Raw genomic sequence first — 26,326 nt, 5'->3', positions numbered from 1 at the left:
ACTATTATACAGTCCGTAATACATATGTATAAACAATTCTAACCATGTCAATATGTCATATTTATTTATTATACTGTAACCAGTATTAGACCTCTAAACATGCACTGATTGTACAAGGTTGAACGTACCATATTGTATCCGTGCTATATTATATTTACCGGTACTACAACCTTTAATGCTACATATGCAAATAGCTGCTTTTTCATCTATTATTGTAATTAACCTCTTGCCAGAGGTGGGAGGAAATCGTGTTTTGCAAGTCTTATATAAGTCTCAAGTCTGTAATCTGTAATCTTGAGTCAAGTCTCAAATTGTGATAACGTCATAAGCAAGTAATTAGCCGATGACCTCATCTAGCAACTTCTAGGGCAGCCAATCCTGTAAATAGATACTTTGGTAACAGTGCACGGTGGATTTGGAAAACAAACAAGAAAGACACTTGTGTCTGTAAGTGCTTAATAAAAGCATGACCTTGTAAGAGAAACAACAAAAGTGAGTAAAAAACACCATTATTACGTTTAGAACAACACACGTTCTTCCATTACACGTTCTGACAAGCTGACTGTTATGTGACTGAGTCCGAATGATGCTTAAGTGGAATGAGTAGTAATTAAGAAACATTTACGTTTTAGATCCCGTTCTGTAAAACAGGGATCCACGGCGGCGGGATCGCACCTCACCCCACTATATACACTCAAGTGTGACACAGAAGCTGACTCCGCACTGACGGTTTGACGAACCGCGTGTATCCATTTGTATGTGATGAAGGCGCTTGCATCATCTTCTGCTGTGGAACACATACATGAACAAGATGGCTGCTGTATGCTACGTCGCGGAAGAATAGTGGCATTACTGCAAGAGTCTTCACCAAATTTTACATAAATGGCCCCAGCAACAAAGTGGAACTACGTTCCTTGTCATGGATCTCCATCCAGAACTGGACTCTCTGCACCAATTGGTAAGTCACTGTTGCTGTAGTACACTGCTGATAGGGATGTCATACAATTACATGTAAAAAAAAAATCCCAACTATCCCTTTAATGGGTTGGCATGCTGTCAATCTTTAAAGCTGTATGGCGCATTGCTAATGACTCTGTAGCTCTACATGGGTGACCCTTGTTGGTTAGGCCTTTGTGCTTTGTCGTTGCCTTTACCATTTTTAAATCAGTGCTGTGTTTTTGCAGCTTTGAATGCACCCCCACCCAACGAAGTCCATCGGATTGTGGTGGAAAGTAGTTGATTAAAATGTGATACATTAGGCGTCGTTGTGGTGGGATTATTGGTATAAGATCCTCGCCTTATTGTATTTTGTGTCAGCACTCTCTAACTAATATCTCACAAGCTGTGCTGTGTTGTTGACTACTCCGGTTCGATGTTTTGCAACGTGTTGCTTGTGAACGCACCCCCGGCGGATCATTTGATTGGCTGTACTGTAAGCAACGCGGTGGAGCAAAAATGGGTGACGACTTGGGTGAAGAGTGGTGGAAGCATGACTCTAAATCAGGTATGGTCTTCAGTTTATTGCTTTTCTTCTTCTTCTTTTGTTCTAACTTGGCACCGTGGGGGTGTATCATTTGTGTCATTTGGAGCTGACGCTTCGTTCGTTCACGCAACCTAAGCTAGCGTTAGCCAACACTTCCTAGTTGTGTTTATAGCACTAACTTGCATCCCTGTGATGCAGTAACAAGTTAATTTACACACTACAAAATATTATATTGTGTATTAGATTGTATGATGTGTGCTTCTCTTTTTTTTGTTAGCAGACATGAAGTATTGAGTTCTTGACCTGTGAAACACGTGTTTAAGAATCCTTAAAGTTGTACAAATATCATGTTTAGACTGTAAATTGCCTTATATACAGTTATGCTGTTAACATCCCAGCACATAAATTATGACCCCGAATCTTATTTACCATGTATTGTGATCAAGTAATATTGCCTGTTCTTCGTCCTTCTTGGATGTAGATTACTCATCTGACCACCAGAGGGCAGGGACGCACTTGGTTTTAGATAGCCCGGAAGAGGCAACCAAGAAACAGGAAGTATTAAAGTATTAAATTAAAGGAAGTATAACGCATATTAAGGTGCTGATATTTTCAAATACTGAGGCCATTAAATACTTTTGGGATGATAATCTGTGTATATTTGTCATTCATTAGGTAAAAAAAAAACGACAGGTACAGTTTAGGTTTGTTTTTGATTTTGATACAGAACACTCAATGCACTTAAAATAAGAATCGCAAAGTTCACCCTTTTTTAAAAAATAAATAATTGTATTTTCTACTGCCTGCTTATAAAATGTTGCTTTCTTATAAGACCACATTCATTAAAGTTGCTTATTTTTTTCATGTCATATTATGATTATGATTACTTATTGTGTGGTGCAGCTTACAACTCTGTGCATTTGGCTTTTTCGGTGGTGTGTGTGATTTTTGATTAAAACTGAATATACTATAGTATACTTCTCAGTATATAAGTCTATACTTCCCATAATAAACTAATTATAACACAGACATATCAATATGAAATAATTGTGCAAATACAAAGTTGTTATACTAAGATTAGCTGAAACGTGTATTAAAATAAAAATTGCAGACATATTAATGTTTAACTTATCTCATATGTCACAAGCCAATTATATGTATGTGCCGCAAGCCACAATCTAAGCTGAGGTAGCAAAAAACCTGCAAAAGCTAAATATCAATAATAAAACAAAACAAAACAAAAGTTTATGTTTTGTGAAAGAGTGAAAGAAAGGTCAACACAATAAGAGATAAGAGATTGTATTGTAACAGTGTTTCATACAGGTGGTACATAAAATCTACTGTAGGTATTACTAAACATTTTTATTGCAAAATACGGTGTTTCGTCATAGGAAATTGCATTATCACAGAGGAACGTATGCACTTAGTATTCAGTAAGTTTCCAATATGACCTCAATATATTACATGGAGGACTGTGAGGCTGGAGAGGCTGCAGGGGATATGGTAATGCTACTTGTAATCTTGCCAACACCTTTAACATGGCAGCCATTGGCCAGCACTTGAGTCCTCTGCTCGTGTCGCAGGTAGTACGGTCCGACAGGTGGCGCCATGCTATGAGGTGGGAGATAAGGGCTCCCCAGGTGGATGTGGATCTTATTGTCCTCTGTGGTGATGATGCTCGGACTCGAGTCGGGGCTGCTGTTGGCGCATATGTGGTGCCAGCTGTTCTGGCGTTCAGGGGACTTGCAGAATGTAGCAGATGGGCTTCCCATGTCGGTCGGCTCCGGAGAACAAGTCCGGACGGTCAGAATCTGAATGGGTAGGTCGGGTGTCGCCGAACGGGATGAATTCGGGCTCATCATTCGAGAGATGGGCGTTCCGTTAAGTAGGGAAATGGTGCGTTCAGGACTCGAAGGTGGGCTTTTAGCATTGAGCGGATTCTGGATGATGGTGATTCTTTGGTTGGGTGTATTCCCACCGGACGGGATGAAGGCGGTGCTGGTGTAAGAGGCGCCTGTGTCGGCGGTGGGGCTGCTGATCTCAAGGGTGGCCGTGTTGAGAATGTGATGAGGGGTCACCTTGATTTGCAGGGGCTGCCCAGGTGTGTGCGTTAGCATCATCACATCACCGTTAGCTGCTTGATGCAAATTGAGCCCATTGGTCGGGTGGCCTCTGTTTTGGCACACAATGTTGTTAGCACTGTTTAAGCTGTTCAGGTTGTTGACCAGACTTGGTCCCTGGTTGTCTGTGACTTGTACGTTGTGGTTGGGATCCTCATTACTGCCTTTCCCGTCAAATGTTTCGTTAATTATTGACGGGAGTTGGTAGTCTGGAGGCAGGTTGTCTGTGGAATCGGTTTGCACCTCCTTGGTGGTGTGATAAAGGTTTGCATGCTCTTCATTCTCACCTACTGGTGTTAGGTTTTTCAGGCGTCTGTATCTGTCTAGCTCACTACTCAGTTCCCTCATTTCTTGGGCTAGTTCCCTGTTCCTGGCTTCTTGGTGGGTCAGCTTACCCTGGAGTACAGAATGATCTGTCTGCACTCTGCTGATGGATTCCTCTGTCCCCATCAGCTTCTGCAGTTGCTCCTTCAGGCTATTGACCTCCCTCCCTAGCAGTCTAGACTTGACCTGCTCCTTCTGAAGACGACAGAGGAGAAGATGCTCCTGGTTGACCTCCTGCTTCTCTGCCTGCTTGTATCCAGAAAGCTCCTTTTTCGCCATATCCAGTTCTTTGACGAGAGACTTGGATTTAATCTGTTCGTCCTTGAATCTCTTTTCCAGAGATTCATAGTTGTCTTCTACTTTCATTAGCTCTTTCTCCATTAACTCCTTGTCCTGTAGTCTTTTCTGTAGCCTCTCCAGCTCCCATGTTAGCTGTTTGACTTTGTTTTCCTCTGTTTGGGAACGAGGGCTGGAATTGTTGGGGATGGATCCTTGCATGTACTTCTCCTCCTTCTCTCTCCTGTTCTCCAAAACCTGTAACCTTTTCCTCATCGTGGCCATTTTACTTTCTAGCTCTGCATTTCTCTGCTCCTCCGCTGTGAGTCTCTCCTGGAGCTTGTCCCTTTCATTCTCCATCCCGATTATCCTTCCGTCCATATCTACCTTGGAGCTCAGCGTCCCCTCTTCCCCTTTGCTCCCCCGCCCACCGAGCTTTTCTTCAGCTTGTTGCAGCCTCTCGGACACGTTCTTCCTGTCCTCCACCAAGGCCGCCGTCAGGGACCTGAGCATGACTAAGTCGCGTCTAATCGCCGCTTCACTTTTCTCTAGTTGGCTTTCACTTGACTCCAGCTCTCTCACCCTGACCTTCAGGGAGTCCACCTCACCTGACAGTAACTTGCTTGCGTCTCTCTCTCTTTCCAAACTATCTCGCAGACTACGACACTCCTGTTTGCTTTTGCCCAAAGCTTCCTCTATCCTGTCCAGTTCACTGATTCTACCGTTGAGCCCGTCCACCTCAACTTTCAGGCTACAGCAATTTTTGGTCTCCTTCACCAGTCTACGGTCCAGATCCCGGCACTGGTCGCTCATCCGGATCAGTTCCTCATCCTTCCCTTCCATTTCCACCACCCGTCTCCTCAGTACCTCCACTTCTGAAAGTGACCCCAGTTGTCCCGGGTCTCGATCACCCGCCTCCTTAAGTTCCACCTCCTCCCTTGTGGAATTCCTCCTCTCTTCTAGAGCATCGATTCGGCGACCGACGCTCACATGCTGCTGTCGCAGCGGCTGATTTTGAGTTGCCCCTTCGGGGAGTTGAGCCGTCATGGTGCAGCCGGCTCGCTGGAACTCTCTGCTGTGTTGCTCCGCTTCAGGATGCATTGAATTCAGCCGCTGCTGCCGGCGCCTCTCTTTTGCAGACCTGACCTCCTGGTCAACACTGTCGGCGATAGTGCTTAGCTTTTTAACATAACACTGGTGCTCCTTTAGTAGCTCCTCCAAACGCTGTTGCTCCTTCACAAGCAGCAGTGCGAAAGCTTTCAGCTTATTGAGCTCTCCTTTAAGAAACAACACTTCCTTTTCTTTGTTTGTCTCCTTTAGCTCCCGGTATTGCCGTTCCTTTACAATCAGGAGCTTCAGTCTATGGAGAGAAGGAGCAAAAGGGGGTGATGGGTGAAGGGAATCATTAGTTATGTCCAAAGAATGTGTTTGAATGAGTTTTATAGCGGAACAGTGTATTTCATTCACCAAGGACATGAGGTAATGTTTAAACATTTTGGCCGCAGCTGATAAACACAAATGAGTTCCCTTTTGTGGTTTATTTCCAGGATAAACATTTATCTAAAGCCTAAGGAGAACTGAATCACTTGATTCTACCTACTCAAGAACACAGAACATTTTGTTCTATCCTCTCATATTAGCATGACTTTTGTGTATTGACCTGCAGGACGTGATGCATGTTAACTATGTAAAGTGTGTTAGCATTGTTGTCCGCACCGTGAATTAGGATGTTTTCACTGGAACGGCAGATGGTCCCTCGGTGGGGAGTATTTGGTAGTTAAGATTTTTCTCACCCTCCGATACATTAAAAGTGCATCCCGTCTTCACCAAAAAAAAAAAAATTGCCTAGCTAACGCACACATGCATTCCTATTGAGTCATAGAATGACTACATTTAATAGTCTTTTGTTCATCTTTTATGGAAGATATATATTCCCCAATAATTATAACATTCAGTTATCTTCTCTCTTCTTTTTTTATTTTATAATAATCTTAGCCATTTTTGAGTATAATTCTGATAAAGTTAAAAAAGTTTCTTAAAGACTTTGTGTGTTATGTTGTTTATCTTTCATTCAAGCTATTTAGTTCAGAAACTTCCAAAGCCTTGAATCCAATTTCTTAGTTCCCAAACTTACTTTCCTAAGAAGGCTACTTTCCAGAGACAACTTTTTAAAAGTAGCGTAAAATACCTACAATAAGTTAAATAGTCCTACCTGTCCCAGGGACCTTTTGTCCTTTCCTTTTTAACAATCCTCTGAGATTTCGATGGGCCTCAACTCTTTCACCTCTCTCCCTATTCCCGGAGATCCCAGTGATGTGGACATTCCATGCGGAAAACCAAACATTATGAGAAGTGCTCTGCGCACTGACTCTTGCTTGCAGCCAGCAGCAGCCATTACATCATCGGCCAAGCCTTATATGGTCATCATCGTACTGCTGTGTGTGTGTGTGTGTGTGTGTGTGTGTGTATGTGTGAGATATTGTTCATGTTTTGAGACCCAAGTGGGGGCATCATCATTTTGTTGACAAAGAGCTCCTCACAAGGTAAATGTTTGAAGTGTAGGATGAGATTTGTTTAGGGTCTGGCATTTAGTGGTTATAGTTAGGGTTAAGTCTCCAACAAAGTGTGTAATGTGCACTGAAGTGATGGAAATATGACTGTGTGTGTGTGTGTGTGTGTTTTTACTGGAGTTGAGCCCATTCCAGATGAGCTCATTGTGCAGCCATGCCAAAGAGGCTAATGGTAAGGACAGAATGTGTTGGCATGTCCAAAGGACTGTAGTTCATCTCAGTGTGCGCTTGTGCTTGTCCTTGTGCGTGTGTTTCTCACATGTGTTTAAAAAAAAAAAAAAAAAGCAGCGTGTTTTTGTGTGTCGTAGCCCTTTTTGCCTGGGGGCTTGATAACCTGACTGTGAGATGACATCACTTCATCGGCCCACAATTACATCCATATGTTTCTCTCTCTCTCTCGCTCACTCACTCTCCTGAAACTACTTGTGTCTCTCTATCCACCATTATTTGGAAAATTGTAAAATATTTTGACCGCATGCTTGCCTTACATCGTTATCAGTCTTGTTTCCTATATACATATGTAGCGTTTGAGGTCAAAATGAAAGTTTTTGTTAGGTGAGCATACTACTAATAGTAACAGGTAAACAATGTGTGGCTCTAATTTCCATTTCCAATGTCGATATTAACTCTTAAAAGATCCTTTTTTTGCTGTCCTTTACACTGTAAACGAATTAGTCATTTAAAACTAGTTCTGCCTGAAATATAGACATCAAGTTTTATTTTTTATGAGGAAAAAGCGGTAGAAAATGAATGAATGAATGAATGAATGAATGAAGAATTAATTCATTCATTCATTTTCTACCGCTTTTTGCTCATGAGGGCACACCCCGGATTGGTCGCCAGCCAACCACAGGGCACATATAGACAAACAACCATTCACACTCACATTCATACCTATGGACGATTTGGAGTGGCCAATTAACCTAGCATGTTTTTGGAATGTGGGAGGAAACCGGAGTACCCGGAGAAAACCCACGCATGAATTAATTAATTCTGATTAAATCTGATAAAAAAATGACGAACTTTAATTTGGTACCTCAGTCACGTCTCTACCCCAAGTATTAAAGAGTAAATTTCATACCGTAAAATCATGCCTTTGATTCCCATTGAGTCAAGACAAAAGCTGTGATGTATCAGATTTTAACGAAATTTCATCTGCAGATGAATATTAAAGTGAGCTTATATCCTACATACATTCCATCTTGTCCTGAAGTTCCGATCCCTGAGTTTGAAAGGCGGAAAGTTGTTGGACTTAACGTTCAAAGCACTTGTATGACTCGATGTGGTCCAACACTCCAAATCCAGTATAAAGAGTGGCGATGACATCACAGGCAGACTGAATTGAGTGTAGCGTCTGATGTGTAGGGTTGTATCGAGTTACTCTTTATAGGACAACAAACTCACGAACTTGTGCTCTTTGGAGAGGACGCATCGGCTCCGTTTATTCAACTCCACATGTGCCAACCACACGGTAATCCTTGGTAACCACAACAGTCGCCTTTACATGACATCATCCGTGCGTCCCACTTAACAGGCATGACTCATCAAATTACATCAAACTGTTACATGAGTAACGCTTAACGTCTTTATCATTAAAAGTGCTAAAAAAAGTGCTTGAATCCAGTGCTTTATTTCCTTGTATCGATTCAGTCAATGGATTACATTTCAAACAATGTTAGATCGATATATGTCATCCGGATTTGATGCGGTTGGGTCACAAGAATAGAAATCGAAACTCTTGATTTAGTGAATGACTCGTTAAACCGGTAAATTTAAGGTAATGTCTGATCAATGTAACATCACTAACGCCTAGCGACTCGAATACTACTTAGCGATGTAGCGAGTCACGACTGAATAACAAATACGAGGCTTTATTTTTTTGTTTTTTAACAGACTGGAACAGATACAGTCCTAGCCAATTACATTCCGCTGTATTTGAGACTAGTTCCAAATATTGCCTGCAACCATTAGTTTTGGAAATAAAATAAAACATCAGGACCATACAAAGCCAGTCAACACATTGAAAAACGGTAAAAACACTTTGCAGAGGACTCGGAACTAGCTGAGATCTCCGGTTATAGCAAGACAGTTGGGTGAATCCTCCACCAAAGTCTTAACTTTGCTTTTTCTTTCTTTCTTTACTGCATGCTTTCAATGGGGAAAAAGTAGCGCCATCTGGTTCGCCACATCAGGATTGCATAGGTTTATGTTAAGATGCATGTGACATCAAAAACACAAGCTTAAATGACTTGACAATGAAAAATTTCTTAAATGTTAACTATGTATGCCACATGATAAAACTGAGTGGTGTTTACGCACTAAAGGAGTTAATGCAAAAATGCAAATGACTCACCTGTGAATGCTTTGCATTAAACCCTTCTCAGCCGATATGAACACTAAAATGAATGTGCCCCTTAGTTGACTTCAGCCTGTGCTAGCTGTTGACATAATTGGTTAGCTGGCAACTTCGGCACATCTGAAGTAAAACCTTGCTATTATAAAGTTTTATGACTTCACAGGAATATGAGCTGTGTTCCTCAGTACAGATCCCAGTCTGGTATCATTAGAAAATAACGAGAATTCTCTGAGACTGGAGGTTAAACCTCCACATTCCTCCCTGCACACCCGCAGCTTCCACTGCAGAGGTCACAAAGTCCTAGTTCTCATCTGCAGCGCTTGTCGTCAATTACAATCACGAGCCCATCCCGCAAAGACTTTTCCAAGAAAGCCTTCAAGCATGGAGGAATATGGCCCAGTGCGCAGGCACGACCGTCTTTTCGGTTGTCCTATTTTTATTCAGGGGTGTAATTTTACAAAATGTTTATTTTTGTTCAAACATCTGCCTCTTTGGTTCCATATACTGTATCATCAAATAGTGGCCTCCACTTGTAATAGATGCCGCGTTGCATGTACTGAAGGACACGAAATGCAAGAATTTAAATCAATAAAAAATACGGCAAACTAAAATAAGATAATACACACATTGGGGTGGTCCAACTGCTATTTTTCAAGTACTCTTCAGTTTCACCAGAGGGATCAAGAATTCCAAATAAGAGCTAATGTTGACATTTCATTTGTTTAGCTCTGCACTTATTTTTGCATATCTTCCTTTTAAATAGAAACCTCATTCAAATAAGCGCCTGGTGCTCTCTGCAGTTGACAAAAAAGTCATTGACCATTTGTCAACTTTGAGGATAGCTGTATTACGTGCATGCAAACATGTCCTCCAAAGCATTTTTGACCACACCCCATAAGGTGCTGGCTTCTTTTGTTGATAAACTAATCAGATTTTAATCCGATTAATCAAAAAAAAAACATTTGACCAATTAATCGATTATTAAAATAATCGTAACTTGCACATCTAGTAATAATAATAATAATATGGTGGACTGATACCTGATGAGTTTGACTTATGTACTTATGTATAACATAGTGCCGTTGTTTGCTTTATTGATTGCACAAGTTCCTTTCAAATATGCAACACCACCACTAGTGTTTAGTAATGAAATCAAAATGGCAATTGAGCAATCAGTTAATACTCCCAGCTGTTTCAAATAGAGCTGAACTTTTGAGCTGAACTCCTTGAAGTTGTACAATTCTGAATTTTTGTCCAAAAATGTGGAACATTTTAGTACTGCTTATGTTGATACATTATACATACAGTATTGATAAATGTAATACAGAAAATCCTTGAAAAAGAAAGAAAACTTTCAATGTGAGTCTGTTTCTTGTCAAAGACTCAACAAAGGAGACGAGTATCATGTCTTTTTTTTTTCCCCACAGGCACCCCCATGTGCAAAACAGATGAGCTGATCTGGATGCAAACTATACTCTGAATTCCAGTTATTGCATATCATCTCCTGTGCTGTACCGCAATCTCTGCTGCATGTCAAAAAATGTGCACACCGCAATGAAACAACTCGCTTGTTCCAGAGTCCCTTTTATGCGTATGTTTGTGTTTCTTACATAAATATTTGCTTGTTGAAACTCTACGCTAGATATTGCATAACAGCCCATATAATTATTTCATTTTGAGTGCAAAGGGCATATGGCAAATTTTCCTCTGAAGTAGCCATAATATATATATATATATATATATATATATATATATATATATATATATATATATATATATATATATATATATATATATATATATATATATATATATATATATATATAAAGTATTGTTAACTTGTTATTGGCTTAGCCATATTGTACTGAGCAGCCATGACAAACCACACTTGCAGGCCTGCATTCATTCATTTTCTACCACTTATCCTCACAAGGGTATCAGGGGTCCTGGAGCCTATCCCAGCTGTCGGGCTGTTCGGGCGAGAGGCGAGGGTACACCCTGAACTGGTCGCCAGCCAATCACAGGGCACATATAGACAAACAACCATTCACACTAAAATCCATACCTATGGACAATTTGAAGTCGCCAATTAACCTAGCATGTTTTTGGAATGTGGGAGGAAACCGGAGTCCCCGGAGAAAACACACGCATGCACGGGGAGAACATGCAAACTCGAGATGGTCGAGGTTGGATTCGAACTCAGGTCTCCTAGCTGTGTGGCCTGCACTAGGGTGGCCCTCTGTAAGGGGGTGAAATTTCAAACGAATAATGTCTATGCTCCAAACCCGGATTCTTGTTCCTTTTGACCCAGAAACGTGCTGTGCAAAGTTTCGTTGAAATCGGAATATATTTAACCGGTGCTCAACGACTCTGAAATTTTACTCAGCGAACGCTAGTCACAAGCACTCCGGGTCCCCCTCCCACATTGCTCTCGTGGGAGTATTAGCCGCTTTCCTCTCCTGGCGGGGGTTATGTGGCTGCTAGCCACTCATTGTCGCCCGGTCCGTGCAAGCGTTCCCTTCCTGGTGTCCGGGAACTGGCGCCGATGGTCCGCGACGACCTGGACGAGGAACTGCAGTTGTTCTTCGTCCTTCGTCAGGAGCCGGTTATATTCCTGAATCAGGGCGACGCCTCGTTCCGCGTGGTCATTGGTGACCGACAGCTTCCCCAGCGCTTTGCACACCTTGCCGTACGCCTCATCCTTCTTCCAGTCTGCCGGTTCCAACTCCAGGAATCCCTTGTCGATGGACATCTTGTTGAAGAACGAGGACGTATTGGAGGTCACAAAGTCCTCAAGGCTGCAGCCGCTGATCGCTGAAGCGGGAATGGTCACTCGCTTCTGGGCTGTGTCGTTGCCATCCTTCTCCTCAATCGCCGCTACCATGTTCTTCTTTGTTTCTGATGAAACCCGGTCGTCAAAGAACGCCAGGGCTACCCGCTATTCCGAGAGGTACCAGAGGTGGCCGAGGAGCTTGTTTGTCGCGGCCTTGGAGACCTCCGCGTCTTCGTACCCGTCCAGTGCCTGAAGCAGCTGAAGATCCTTGAGCGGAGCCGCGACAGCAAGTGGGGCTTGCGTCCAGGCTTTGCTGTAGAGGCGGGCGGAGAACATGGCCACCCTCAACAGTCCGCGCTCCTCCTTCGGCGTCACTTTGAACTGTCCCCTGAACAGCCACACCTTGAGCGAGTACAGCACCTTGCTCATCCACCGAGCGTGGTGCATGGGGCCAGGGGCACGGAAGCGGGAGGTACGCCGCCGAGAAAGATGACGGTTAGTTCCAGAAGTTCCCGGTAGTCGTCCCGAAGGTCTGTCCGCTCTTTCAGGGCCTGAAGGAACCACTCGATGTCGACCTCTCCTGCTCCATCCTCGATCGGCTGGAACTCGCCTTGGTTGATGAAGGGCCACCTCTCCTGGAAACGCTTGAACAGCAGGACAGCAGGCCCTGTAGTTGGCCCCATCACCGACGTGAAGACCGCCTCGATCACGAGCTCGAGAATGTGATGCCGGCAGGCGAGGTAGAGGAGGTCGCTCTTCAGCTGCCGCTCAATCATGGTACACGCCCCGGTGTGGCGACCCATGTTGGCGGCGGTGGTGTCAAAGGACATCCCCACGACCCGGTCAGCGACGCTCCACTTCTCCAACGCCTCCACGACGGCCTTCGCTGCATTCGCCCGCATGCTCGCAATGCGTATCACGAGTGTTTTCACGAGTTTATTGACTGAGTATGAGCACATAAAGTATGTGTGGTATTTACATGATTAATAAGGGCAATGGAGGGAAGAGTTTCAATAAATTAAAAGAGGAATTCCTTCTCAATCAGAACGCACTCCAGAAACATGCAAACACGTTGAAAAAGTACTGCCAAGCACTAGACAAATCCTAGACAGAGGAAAAGGAGCACTAGACGAGAGTTGCCACACACAGTCCTTGGTCCATAGTCCACCAACGAGAGCACCTGAGAACAGAGCCGCTGCATTTGTCACCGACAAAGCCCCTGTATCGTTGAATGTGAAAATGATCTTATATAGTAAAACTTTAAGGTTGTTGAGCACCGGGTAAATATTATTCGATTTAAAAAAAAAATTACTCGCGTGGTTTTCTCATGGAGTGGAACAAGAATCTGGGTTTGGAGACTGAATTTTCAAACTTTCGAAAATAAGGGCCACCCTAGCCTGCACGTTAACCACTCTATGTTAAATGTTGGTTGCACTACTCATCAGGTGTTGTCCATGTTAACTTGCCATGTCATTGTTTACAATGGCTGTATTTATGGTAGCTGAGCCGTTTGCTCCTTAGTACTGGTTGTTATACTTTTTAATAAATGACTAGTACAAAATTGCAATGTTGAACTATGAACTATTCATATTTATACTGTGTGAACTGAACTACAAATAGGTGATGGGAACTATGAACTTGCACAACAATGTGTGTGGATTATTTTTGGTCTTAAATTGTGTATTGCTCATAAGTGATTACACTGTTCCAGACAAATGCAGACTAGTGTTCCAAAAAGCTGCAAAAGTCTCTACATAATTAGATCACACACTCCAAATAGCATGCCAGCAGCACTAGTGACCACCTTCGTGCAAGACATAGCCATACACCCACTGACCGAGCAGTACATCCAAACCTAGCCATACCCGCAGGCCACATCTGAATATACTGGTAATTTGGAAAGGGAGCTTTCTAGCCACCATCAATTTTTATCCTATTTGACTTCAGAAGAGGCATTGGATGACTAAGGGCAATAAGGGTGCCAAAGCTACATGGTAAGTGTAATTGCATATGTGTGTGTTTGTGTTTACAAGGAGAGAGCAGAACTTGGACACATTTGGCAACTGGGTCCAAGCCAACCAAATCCGAGCTGTGGTGGACTAAGTCCATGTATCCATCCGTCCGTTTTCTATGCCTCTTATCCTCACTAGGGTAGCGGGTATGCTGCTATCCCAGCTAACTTCGGGCTGGACTGGTCGGGACTAGGTCTAAGTGGACTGACTTTTAGGTGGCCTTAGTGAGCATTACAGATTACCACAGCTTTTCTAAAACTGCTCATGTTTATGTCAGGGAGTCCAGAAAGGGATAATAATTATCAGCCTAAAAATCTGATACCAGGTGATATCATTATCAGGATCTTGAGGACTGATGTAGAACATCTAGCACAAACATTGCATTTGCAGAGATTGCACGATTACAAGATCCTAAAGTTTCAAAGAATAAGGTTTGTGCATTTGCAAGTTAGCCCTGAAAGAGTTTGGAATGGCTTTGAACCTTCAGTTTCAGAGAGTTTTTTTTCCCAACACTGGCCCACTATGACATCACAGAGTGCCAGGATTCCTTATATGGACATGCATATCTTACCTTACAAGGCCAGATCTTTGGGTATAAGGGAAAGCTAAATTTGTGTTTATTTTGTGTAAGTAACAAAAGCGGTTGTCTGTGTAGCATTATGTAGTGTGCATACAGGGAGCGGAGTGCAAATTACAAGCTCACAGAGTCTGAAGTTGATAATGACCATTTCCCACCACAATAAGTGGGTAGTACTGCAAAAACATGTAATGACCACATCACATGTTACCGAAAACGGTAAAATGCTAAAGGAACTTGACATTGAAAGACGTCTTGAAGACTTTCGGACTGTTCAGTCTCTACTTCGATCGATTCAGGATGCAACTCGCATGAAGTCAGCAGCTGGCTGACCAGGTTGCATTTTACCGCTGCATTGGTTCTGTTGCTGCTGTGTTGTGCAATATATTTACAGTATTCATGTTGTCAGAGAGCTCCAGTTTTACCTTCCACTTTGTCATGCACTCCAAATAATTTGGGGCACCAACCTCTCTCGGTCCTCTTCCAATAACGTTGTAATGCGGTTACTCCTATGAACGAAAGCCCAGTGGCGCCTCTCTTGCTCCTCAATCCTGAGTATGGCATCACAGTGACGGTTGGATACATCCAGAAGTTGCTCCTGCATCCACTTGAATACGTGTTTTTGAGACTCAATGAAGTTATTCATCTGCAAAGCAATGGAGTAAACAATTTGATATCATAAACAAAAAAGATTTTCTCAATTTTCTTCAAATATTTCTAGCGCCACTGCAAATACTGTAAGTATTTCTCAAAGAAAAGTACTCTGTTAGGTGAAACAAAGCAGGGGGTGAGGTCTTAGAATCATTACAGTATAATTGCTTCTTCTGCAGCCCAAATTACACAATGTGCTGTCAATTAGTAGTAATTAATGCGCTTTGGTCAGACGGTGCTACTTTCACCTCATTAGATTCGATGACCAGCTTCAAATGGTGTTTGGTTTCTTATTGTTGGTACCTCAGCTGTAGCCGTTTTGGACACATCCTGCAGGGTTTCCTGTTGAGACTGCGGCGAGTCTCTGTGCAAGGCACGTAGCGCCCCCTCCAGAGCAAAGAAACCATAGTGAGCCTCCAATAGAACCGAGTCCGTCCTTTCTGATTTCAGCACTTTCATGACTTCATCTCTTGCCTGTCGTGATGAACAACAGGGACAGTGAGTTTGTGAGGTTCATATCGTTCTACATTTGACTACCTTTTAAAAAAAATATATCTCAAGTTTATCCAAACCTGAAGCTCTCCCTCCAGAACACTAAGTAGGAACAACATGTCATCACGGGAAAGGTCTTCTTTTGCAGAGCGTCTACTCCCCCACTTGCATCGTCTCTTGTCTGGTTCATTATCCCTCCGAATGGGAATCTTGGGAGCATTCGGGATCTCAGGAATTTTTGAGTTGTGTTTCTTGGGAGAAGCTTGTTCATAGTGAACGCTGTTGCTGCCTTGAGCAACAGGATGCATTTCTAGGAAGGACAGGAGAGTTTGTGAATGAGAGAACAAAAGCGACATCAGGGCTATAGTATGTTTAATCTATGGTTCAGTTCAAAATCAGAGGACATCTTGTCATAACAGCGTTACAGACTGTTATCAGGTTTCCTGGTAATTTCATGAAAGATATCTAAAGTTACTCATTTTCTGGCCATGACGTACGGTACTTTGTATCAAATAGCTTTCAGCTGATAACCTCCAGCCAGACAATGCAGACACTATGGTTAAATTGAATACATCTATTAGTTTGAGGCCTCGGGTTATTCAGCGGTCTTCAGCTATGAGGTCATGTTCTATTGCTGTTCCGGTTTCAAACTAACTCTAGATCGGGGCCAACAAAGTCGTATGCTGTACCTTCATTCAATTCAACCATAAAATGATTGAAACTGCCTTGTTGGGGTATAACAGTAATAGTTAGGGATGAACAATAGTTAGGGATATTATCTGTATCTATATCTGTTCACCCATCTAAACTATCTGTATCCGTATGCCTACTCGGAGTGGGCGGGGCATATAATGGAAGTGTGTGAGGTTCAACTAGATATGGGCGGAGCATAAAGCTGGACATTATTTTAAGTCTGAAATTGTCTGAAGTTGGTATACATATATATGTGTGTGTGTGTAAATATATATATATATATATATATATATATATATATATATATATGTATATGTGTGTGTATATATGTATATATATGTATGTATATGTGTGTGTATGTGTGTGTATATATGTATGTATATATATATGTGTGTGTGTGTGTGTGTAAATATATATATATATGTGTGTGTGTGTATATATGTATGTATATGTGTATATATGTATATGTATATATATATGTGTGTATGTGTATATATGTTTATTATTCAGCTATATTTGTATGTGTGTAAGTTATCCTTAAGACTTAAGAATAATTTTGTGTATAATGTGTCAGCCTTACTGAGTGTATTTTTCTCAAAAGCACTGCGCTCACTATTACAAGCAATTTTCCAACTGACTATATAATATATATAAAAATATATATATACCGCTTATCCTCACGAGGGTCACGGGCATGCTAGAGCCTATCCCAGCTGTCTTCGGGCGAGAGACGGGGTACACCCTGGACTGGTCGAAACAAACAAACCAAAAAAACAAAAGTTGCAGTTTGTTTGTTTGTGTGGAATCAGACTAATAAAGCTTTATTGTGGACCAACTCATCCAGGTGGTTTTTAATCAGTAAAACTCTGTTTCACATTCAACAAGAAGCTAATCAACCTTAATAGGATCCAGCTCGTCAATGGTTAAATCAGGTCGTGCATAATGGTGGCATAACTGGAGGTGGCATGCCCACAAATGAGACTTCTTGGGTTACCACATCACTTCCTCTTTACTTTCATGGGACCATTAAGAGAAGAGTGCGATCTCGCATGGTTTGTTGTGACACAACTGACTTTACAAACCCAGAACAAGGTACACTATCAGTACAGTTGACACAATGGTGAGGACTTTTTACAAACCCAACCTTCTTCAAACATTGGCATTCTACTTTTACAACAAATTCAATTAATTGCATGTCAGGTCTTGATTGCATGTAGTTTTCCAAATGTTTTTGTCTGTGGTTAGTGTGTGTGTGTGTGTGTGTGTGTGTGTGCGTACAGTAGGTGGTCTGTTCATTATTGTATTTGCCAAGGTCCATAAATCACATGGTAAGCATCAAGTTAGAAAGCTAAACAATGACTGCTTGGCGATCAGTAATGTAATAAATATGCTCGACATTTTTTCGCCCTGATGTAAACTTTGTCCTGTGAGAAGTCGCCCCCAACCCCCCAACCCCACGTCACCCCACACTCCCTCCCATTAGATTTCTTTGACAGACAGTTGTGAAATTCTGTTTGCTATTTTGTGTGCATGGGCCTTTTCGCTCTCTCGGTGCTACAATCCACAATAATTGCATCAGTGTTCCAAGCGTGATCCATATGACTCCTGTCACTTAAGCTTGATTTAGACGATAGCAAGGACTTGTATAAATGGGAATGGGTTTTTTTATGCACACGGAAAGGGCTTTGGGTGATCTCCTGTGAGAAGGATGGAAGGATTGGGATGTTGTTGTGGTGGTTGCCATGACAGGAGGCTCACGTCAGCCCAGTATGGCCACGTTCGTACTTGTGTTTCAGTCCTGTGGTCCAGACCACACATTAAAAAATGTTTTGTAAAAGTTGATGTGCTTAGTGTTCACACTGGTTACTTTGTCATGTGACCTTATGCTGTACAGAAAAGAACATATAGTGAGGACTTAATTGGGCGGCTTTCATCACACATTACACAACATAACTCAAATATTCCAAACCAAAATGTTGTGTGCTGCACTCATTGTCGGACACACTTTGTCAGAGGCACTGCTGGTGCAGTGGAGCTCAGAAGCTGGATGTTGCATTACTAAGTGCAGACTTAATTACAGTAAACCTCGGATATATCGGATTCAATTGTTCCCACTGGTTTTGTCCGATATAAGCGAAATCCGTTATATGCGTATACCGGAAAATGTCAGTTTTACGCATATATCGGATTTATATCCGGTACATGCGTAAATCGGATTTTATCCGTTATAAAAAGGCACTTCCTTGACTATGTTTCCAATGTACCTGGACACGCAGGCAACGCTGCAAATGACGTCGTATAGCGGCCTGTCACGATTCGGCGAATCGGAGCGCCACGATGCGGCCATCCGATATATGCGAGGGAAATTTAATGGAAATGCATTGGAACAGGACTGGAGATTTTGTCCGAAATAGGCGAAATCCGTTATAAAAAATCCCATATATGCAATGAATTTTTATTGGAAATGCATTACAGAAAAATTGATTCTTTTTTATCTGTCCGTTGTGAGCGAATTTCCGATATATCCGAGTCCGATATATCCGAGGTTTACTGTACATAAAATAAACACAGTCAGGACACTGAAATCGATACGTACAGCTTGCACTTCTGACTCTTCAACATGACTTCAGCAAAATTTTGGCGCATAGTCCAGCTTTGTATTGTCCTGCATCGCCCATGCTCACAAAACAGCCCCATATTTTTCTCTTCACTTGGTATCTGCAACTCCAACCTCTTCTGCCTGATGCTCACCTCTTTAGGCAAGTTAGCAAACCTGAAAGCCATTGCTCCGTGATAAAACAGTGAAAATCTGCAGTTAATTGTGTTATTTTCAAATAAAAAATATATTATTGAGCCATTATTTTCCCAGGTATTCATGTCACGTTAAAACAGGCATCAAATTAAATTTAGGTTTGCATCAAATACTACAAAATGTTTTACTAATCACAGTACTATTGGACTAAATAGGTCAGAAAGGAGGCTCGGCATTTTCAGTGCAGTTTAAGTTTTCTCAGCAACCATTAAATTATCAGTTTGGCATTGTTCTCGGTTCATGTTTGCTGTTTTTTTTTTTAACAAGTTAAATAAGTCATAAAAAATATTTATCATGATAACAAATATAAAAAAAAAATACAAAATTGTGGACACGGCAATGGCACAGCACAGCTGCGGCAGTCCCATGCAGCCCACTACCACAGCTTCAACAAATCCTAGTGGAAACCCTCGACAAACTATGTGTAATGTGAAACCATAAGAAGTCATTTCTAACCTCAGTTAGTCTGGGAATAATTGCTACTGTTGGTTCAGTGTGTATCTCTTCCGCTTACATTTAACGACTACACACTTCTGTAAGGTCATGACCTACGTAATTATCCCCCAATTGTAATGGTATACTGGCCGGATTTTAAACCTGAAAGCAATTTGTCTGGAGGAAAAACCCCACCCCATTTTCAAGAGCGAGTCGATTGATTGCCATTATATCCATACAGCACCATTGACCCTCCATTAAAACCAGTCACCGCTATTGACGGATGGGTAAAAAAAAAAAAAAAAATGACAAGGCAAAGCCATTTTCTATCTTACCCACTTCGTCCACTGCCACTCTTATTGATTTGCTCTTATCTGACACAGAGGCTTATTGGGGGTGGGGTTGTTGGAGACTGAGAGTATCAACTGTCTTGTGTCTGGGCTTCAGTTTTTCTGACCTTTTCTGTGTTTATGCTTTCATTGGTTTAACTGAATGAATGAACGATAAGTGCATGGTCCTAGATGGCTACAATGGATCCCAGTAAGCATCCTCCAGTTCTTTATGATGCTGTTATTATAAGAGTTAGTCGATAAAACAATCAGTTTCCAATAAGGAGCTATTAAGTAGCTTTCCAAGCATGAAAGAATATTAAGAATTTGGTCAATTCTTGAAGCAAGTGAGGATGGAATTGAGTCCACTACTTGGATACAGAGGTGCTGTTGACTAGTTGTCAAAAAGACAAGTTGGGAAATGGGTTTATGGTCACACTATGGTAAATCTGTTCAAAATAACACTGACATTGAAATGGGAGTTCAGAACATCCATCCCAATGAAAGGAATATTTGATACACAACAGTTAATCATTGAATTAATCATTCATTTCCCCCTTAATTAAATATTGTGTCAAATATCCATTCTAAATTACTAATAAAACTGTAAAAAAAACAAAAAATTGCCGTTCAATGCAGATTTTCAAACATATTAATTCATAAATAAGGCTTGTTAATGGTTTAAATTATCTCACGATTGGTAGATTAATAACATAATAATCATAATAACACAACAGGCTACTACTCAACTTTGAATCCCTGATGTTGTTTCCTGTACTCACGATATTATCATTTCATTGTCTAAAAGGCTTCAGTAATGTTAAACATATTTAGAAGATGGTTTCCTATGCCATAAATGTCCATGTTGTTTGGTCATCTATACCAACACATATATTTATAGCATAGATTTTGAATGTAAATTAATCCACGCCAATGACAATAAGGAGGTTTAGAGATGCTTTAAATGGAATGAATAATAATAATTAATAATTCTGGAAATCACTTACTTGCAGTTGTGGATGTGTTTATCTCCAAGTGATATCCTTGACGCTTACCATAGTGTCCCCACGTCACTTTCATGCCATTTCCACTCTAATGCTGTAGCCGGTGGGAGGCGTGGGGGAGTTGGGGCGTTGTTGGCTTGCTCAGTCAATGGTTGAGGATGGAGGGGATGGTCTTTTCAGCTGATGATGATGATGATGATGACAGAGAGCATGTCTGGTCTAATGGCGCAACATGCGGAGGAGTCTGGCCATGACAGAATGGAAAAGAGGCGGACCCAGTCAGAAAGCTATTTCAGTGAACTACAATCTCTCGCTTATCCTTTGTCTTTTTTTTTTAAATTATGATTATTTGAGTCTCTGACAGTAATGTGGCCAAGGAAGAAAAAACATTAGTGTTGATGATAATGGATGAGATGCAACTAAGGGGGTGAAATGATGAAATAAGAGGACAAAGATGTTGGTTTCTTGTTGTTTTATACACTCACGGGCCACAACATTAGGTACACCTGCACACAAATGCTGTGGAGAAATTGAATTTAAAGCACAACATTGGTTGACCTTCAGTTGTCGCATAGTAAAAGGAATTTCCAGGGTCAAAACTCATGCATCCAAAGACTCATATATGCATATTGCATTCACACCCCCGCCGCTATAAAACCATGATGGGGACCATGGCTTGTGCCGTAATTGGCTGCAGGTAGCTGTGGCTGGCTGATGGCCGCACTGGGAACCCTGTCCCCTTTGTGGGGCTGGTTTTGTGTTTTTGTGTGTAAGCAATGAGTTTTACATGTACGCCAAATTGTATGCTTTTTTTTAACAGTTTGGAACAGCTTTTTCCCCCATTCTCCTCTCCTAGTGTTGTACCCCTTCTTACCCCTCATTCATCACAGAATGATCCCGTCCTGTCACCCGTTGTCTCACTGCATGTTATATATGTATGGACAGATGATTAAATCAAATCTAATCAAATCAACTTTATTTGTAGAGCACTTTTCCTGCAAGGAGATGCAACACAAAGTGCTTTCCAGAATTAAAACAATTACCACAATTAAAAAAAAAAAAAAAGAAAAAAAAAATTAAAAAGATTACACTATTTCGCTTGTGCTTAAGTGATAAGAATAAAGGCTAGTTCATACAAATCAACCATTACAGGGCTCTACATTAAAAAACAAAATGACTTGCCCATGGGGAATCCTTAAGGTGAGAACTACTTGCCCGAACTTGCCCCATGTAAAATGAAAAGACTGCCATAATGATATCATCTAAATTTTTGTGGCATCACATGAGAATCTCAAATAAAGATGAAATGATTATCATTTCTTGTGGTTGTTTTCCTACATAGATCGTGACCTTGCATGGAAATCTGGATTGTCAAGAGACTTCTAGGCACTTTGCCTTGATAAATAAAAGTACATTCATGATTGAATAAACATTGTGCTTATTAAATAATAAATGACAATACAAGTTATTGGGTAAACGTTCTTTACTATTGAGTCAGATCAAAGTAACAGCTTTAATCTCTGACATAAAGTAAAATAAACATCACATGATCTTAAGTGCGGCCACTCACCTGTGCCATCATTTGATTAGCTGCCGCTAATAAAGGAGGCACTGGTTCATCACTTTTTGGTGTTTTCCTTCAGAAGATGTTGAAGAATTAGACGATGTTGGCAGGGACGCCATGATAGATGTTTTCGTAGTCAAACGATCGCTGATTGGTTGACTGGTGTGGGTAAAACACGGACTGTGGACTGCGGACCGCGGTCTAAATAAACGATTCTGATTGGTCCATTTCAAGATTTGCAAGGATTGGAATTACGGAATTACACAGTCTGTTTTACCAACACCCAACAAGAACCGCTTTAAAAAAAAAACTCTTGGCAGTATGGCATGCCAAAGTGCATTTCCTACGGGAATGTCACTGATTGGATTTACTTGCCCGAATTTTGTTTTAACTTGCCCTGGGCCATCGGTACATCGTTATTGTCGAGCCCTGCATTATTAACTGTACAGGCCATTTTTAAAGTGATTTATTTCTAACTTAAAATCTGCCTTTCACAAATATAATTGATTGTTTACTGATTTGACTGATTGAATGCTTATTTCGTTATAGGTGGTTCCGAGGAGGAGGAAGAGGAAAGCAGGACAGAAAAAGGAAACGTACAAAAGGAACCAGTGAAGAGAAAGAAGCTAACAGAAAACTCTGCGGGGGCAAAGAAGAAGAAGACAAAGACACATGACCAACAGGTATTGCTATAAAGAACTGTAAATGTTCTAATTACCAAAAATAGACATGGTGTTAATTGGCAGGGTGTGATAATTGGAGTTCATATTTTAACTTTAATAAATGAGGTCAGCCATTTCAGTTAAACACATCATATAGCAGATGAACACAGTCATAGATATGAGAAGTGAAATGAAGGTTATAGGATTTACATAAAGTGTGCAGTCTAATTATTTCAACAGAAGTAGGCAGGGGCCTAAATTTGGGCGCCCTTGTTGACCAAATGATGACCTTCATGGATTAGCATAGTTAACTGGCTCCAAACCAGAAGGAGAATTCAATATTAAAAATTTAATATTTTTGTAGTTTTGGCATAGAAATCTTTTAAATCCTTTTTTTTTGCAAAGTGCAAATGTAATGTAATGAGTGAAAGTTAATCCCGTCCTAATTTCATTGCCAAGAATAAACAGACTAAACAATTGATGCTTTATGGTGCCTTTTTTTTGCACTTTTTGGTTAAATGTAGTTAATCCAAATCTACCGTGTCGTATGTGTTGTCTCAGGAACCAGAGGAGCCTGGGAAGTCGACTAAATCCTCCAAAAGGAGAAAGGTAGGTGATAAGGAGACGATGCTTTGATTCAACATGTCTACCGGTGATGACTTGAGTTTTGTCCTGACGTCCATAAGAAGAAGAAGACAATTACAGATGTCTTAGCTTCCTCTGAGCCCAAACCAGGCTGTCCTGCAGACGTGCAGAACCTGCTCACACACTACTTTGCAGACAAGCGCTCCGTGATTGAACTGGAAGAGCTCAAACTGCACGGTTAGTCGTCCTCACTTCACATGTTATATGTGTACATTAGTGTACAATCATTAATAATGTACTACCGTAAACCTCGGATATATCGGACTCGGATATATCGGAAATTCGCTCACAACGAACAGATAAAAAAGAACCGATTTTTCTGTAATGCATTTCCAATAAAAATTCATTGCATATATCGGATTTTTTATAACGGATTTCGCCTATTTCGGACAAAATCTCCAGTCCCGTTCCAATGCATTTCCATTAAATTTCCCTCGCATATATCGGATGGCCGCATCGTGGCGCTCCGATTCGCCGAATCGTGACAGGCCGCTATACGACGTCATTTGCAGCGTTTGCAGCGTTGCCTGCGCGTCCAGGTACATTGGAAACATAGTCAAGGAAGTGCCTTTTTATAACGGATAAAATCTGATTTACGCATATACCGGATATAAATCCGATATATGCGTAAAACGGACATTTTCCGGTATACGCATATAACGGATTTCGCTTATATCGGACAAAACCAGTGGGAACAATTGAATCCGATATATCCGAGGTTTACTGTACCTTTTATTTTTAAAATATGCTGAGCAACAATAAAAACAAATGTGGGCCAAAAATGGCTCCCAGGCCGCACATTGGATGCTCCTGCATTATACTGATCCCAGATGCCTTTCTTTTTTTTTTTCTTTCAGATTCTTGTTTCCTGTCCTGCAATGACCTGACACACAGCCTCTCCTCATATCTAAAGCAGAGTGAGTGCTGTGCAAAAGTTTTTGGACGCCACCAGCTTACCACTCATACCAGGATTATGAGTTACCACATCTTCATGACCACATCTTTTGTTCTTCCTTGTTTTTAAGTTTGTCCCAAATGGTCCAAAGTTCAGAAACAGCACACACAAAAGAGTTCGGTGGTCTTGCTCATCGTCTGCAGCTCCGCCATCCGAACCATCGAACTCATCAAGTACGACCGTTTGTGTGAATGCTTTATTTGCATCAATGTTTTTTTTTATTGTATCTCATTCATTCTCATCCATTCTCAGGCAGCTGACGACCTTCAAGGGAGAAGCCAAGGCCGTGAAACTGTTTGCCAAACACATCAAGGTCCCACTGAGACATCCGTTATTTCAATGCTGGTCACTATTCTCGATTTAACTAATATGGTCCATTTGTGTTTTTGGTGTGAAGATAGAGGAGCAGGTGAAGTTGCTGCAGAAGGGGATCACTCACATCGGAGTCGGGACCCCCGCTAGGATCAGTGCTCTTATTGACAAAGGTACGAAAGGTGATTCTCTTTTTTTTAAATCATATTTGAAATCTTTAAAATCTTTCATTTTTCTCAGATGGATTGGACTTGCAGGCCTTACGCTATTTGGTTCTGGACTGGAACTGGAGAGACCAGAAGCTCAGGAAGATGATAGACATTCCTGAGGTGAGCTACCGCCCCCTGCTGGCACTGAACTACACACACTGCTTTACTATGTGAAATCAAACAAATATCTGACAGATGTTATTAGTAACTATATTCAGGATGGTGCCTGGGTTGTAATTTCTTTCTATATGCTTTACATATTCAACTTCAGAAATGTATACTTCCTAAAAAAAACGTTATGGAAATATAGTCATGTTTTTTCTACATTAAAGGAGAAATATATGGTCCATAACTAAGTTGGGGATTTGGGGATTTCGTCATATTCAACCTATATTCATTCAGCACCCTTGTATTTACATCCTTTAATGAGAATTGGTTAAACATGTTTAAAATATGGTAATGGTTTTATTTCATTTGAACATGCATCAGATTACAATTGAATGCATCACATAATCAGTTCACAGTTCCACATGTCCAAAAGGAGTAGGAAGAAGCAAAGCTTATTAAATCCTACCCCTCCATCTGGTACTTTTACAATCAGTAACTGTTACATTTGTTCACTTCCTGCTTTCCATAATACAGTTTAAGGTTTTTTTTTTATTATTTTTTTAATAATGCACCTCGTACCAAAGTACTGTTGATATGACCATACAATGACATAATGGTTACCATAGTAACTGTCAATATAGTGATATGTATAGCACATCATGACTGGTTCAATTGCTCATTTCTTTTTGTCCTTTTTTTTTTTTTTTTAGATCAAATTGGATTTAATTAAGCTGCTGGAGACCGGGGTCCTCGGGCAATGCAAAGCAGATAAAGTAAAAATTGGACTATTTTAATAGCAAATTCTCAACTTGCAACATGCTATTTGCTATTATTACTACCATTAATACTATTTTCAGTGCTGTGTGTTGTTCTCAATAATGTGCTGCAGTATTGCTAGGCTTGCTACTAATAAAGGAATCTTCTAAAAAAAATGTCTAAGCCACTATTTGAGGGAAAAAGGGGG

General features: G+C 41.1%; 2 protein-coding genes across 5 annotated transcripts; one reads left to right on the top strand and one right to left on the bottom strand.

Moving 5' to 3' along the window:
* The first annotated feature begins 438 nt into the window (after positions 1-438).
* Positions 439-26,295, top strand: cmss1 (cms1 ribosomal small subunit homolog). 4 transcript variants are annotated; one of them, XM_058082070.1, is made up of 11 exons: positions 439-492; positions 769-958; positions 23,021-23,154; positions 23,695-23,742; positions 23,817-23,955; positions 24,636-24,695; positions 24,804-24,906; positions 24,986-25,046; positions 25,131-25,218; positions 25,286-25,374; positions 26,073-26,295. In XM_058082070.1, the coding sequence occupies exons 2-11, from the start codon at positions 883-885 to the stop codon at positions 26,154-26,156; spliced, it is 882 nt and encodes a 293-aa protein (XP_057938053.1). In that variant the 5' UTR covers positions 439-492; positions 769-882; the 3' UTR covers positions 26,157-26,295. The 4 variants fall into 4 exon arrangements, with proteins under 4 accessions (XP_057938053.1, XP_057938055.1, XP_057938054.1 ...); XM_058082072.1 differs by lacking the exon at positions 439-492 and having other exon boundaries at positions 660-958; positions 23,823-23,955; positions 26,073-26,294; XM_058082071.1 differs by lacking the exon at positions 439-492 and having other exon boundaries at positions 677-958; positions 23,820-23,955; positions 26,073-26,294.
* Positions 2,780-6,584, bottom strand: LOC131135780 (filamin A-interacting protein 1-like). Its single transcript, XM_058082064.1, has 2 exons — positions 6,416-6,584; positions 2,780-5,563 (listed from the first exon to the last, which is right to left on the bottom strand). Exon 2 carries the CDS (start codon positions 5,302-5,304, stop codon positions 2,944-2,946), a length of 2,361 nt encoding a protein of 786 aa, XP_057938047.1. The 5' UTR covers positions 5,305-5,563; positions 6,416-6,584; the 3' UTR covers positions 2,780-2,943.
* Positions 26,296-26,326: the final 31 nt, after the last annotated feature.

This window comes from Doryrhamphus excisus, chromosome 9 (assembly GCF_030265055.1).
Source record: "Doryrhamphus excisus isolate RoL2022-K1 chromosome 9, RoL_Dexc_1.0, whole genome shotgun sequence".
In the NCBI taxonomy this organism is placed as follows: Eukaryota; Metazoa; Chordata; class Actinopteri; order Syngnathiformes; family Syngnathidae; genus Doryrhamphus; species Doryrhamphus excisus.
The sequence above is the reverse complement of the archived record's forward strand: the minus strand, read 5'-3'. Positions and strand labels throughout refer to the sequence as shown.

What these genes read in the sequence shown, in the direction of transcription:
- cmss1 (XM_058082070.1), top strand. Translation starts at nt 883, where the DNA reads ATGGCCCCAGCAACAAAGTGGAACTACGTTCCTTGTCATGGATCTCCA. An exon ending in TGGACTCTCTGCACCAATTG is followed by an intron (nt 959 to 23,020) that starts GTAAGTCACTGT and finishes ATTTCGTTATAG; the next exon opens with GTGGTTCCGAGGAGGAGGAA. An exon ending in AATCCTCCAAAAGGAGAAAG is followed by an intron (nt 23,743 to 23,816) that starts GTAGGTGATAAG and finishes CCTGACGTCCAT; the next exon opens with AAGAAGAAGAAGACAATTAC.
- LOC131135780 (XM_058082064.1), bottom strand. Translation starts at nt 5,304, where the DNA reads ATGCATCCTGAAGCGGAGCAACACAGCAGAGAGTTCCAGCGAGCCGGC.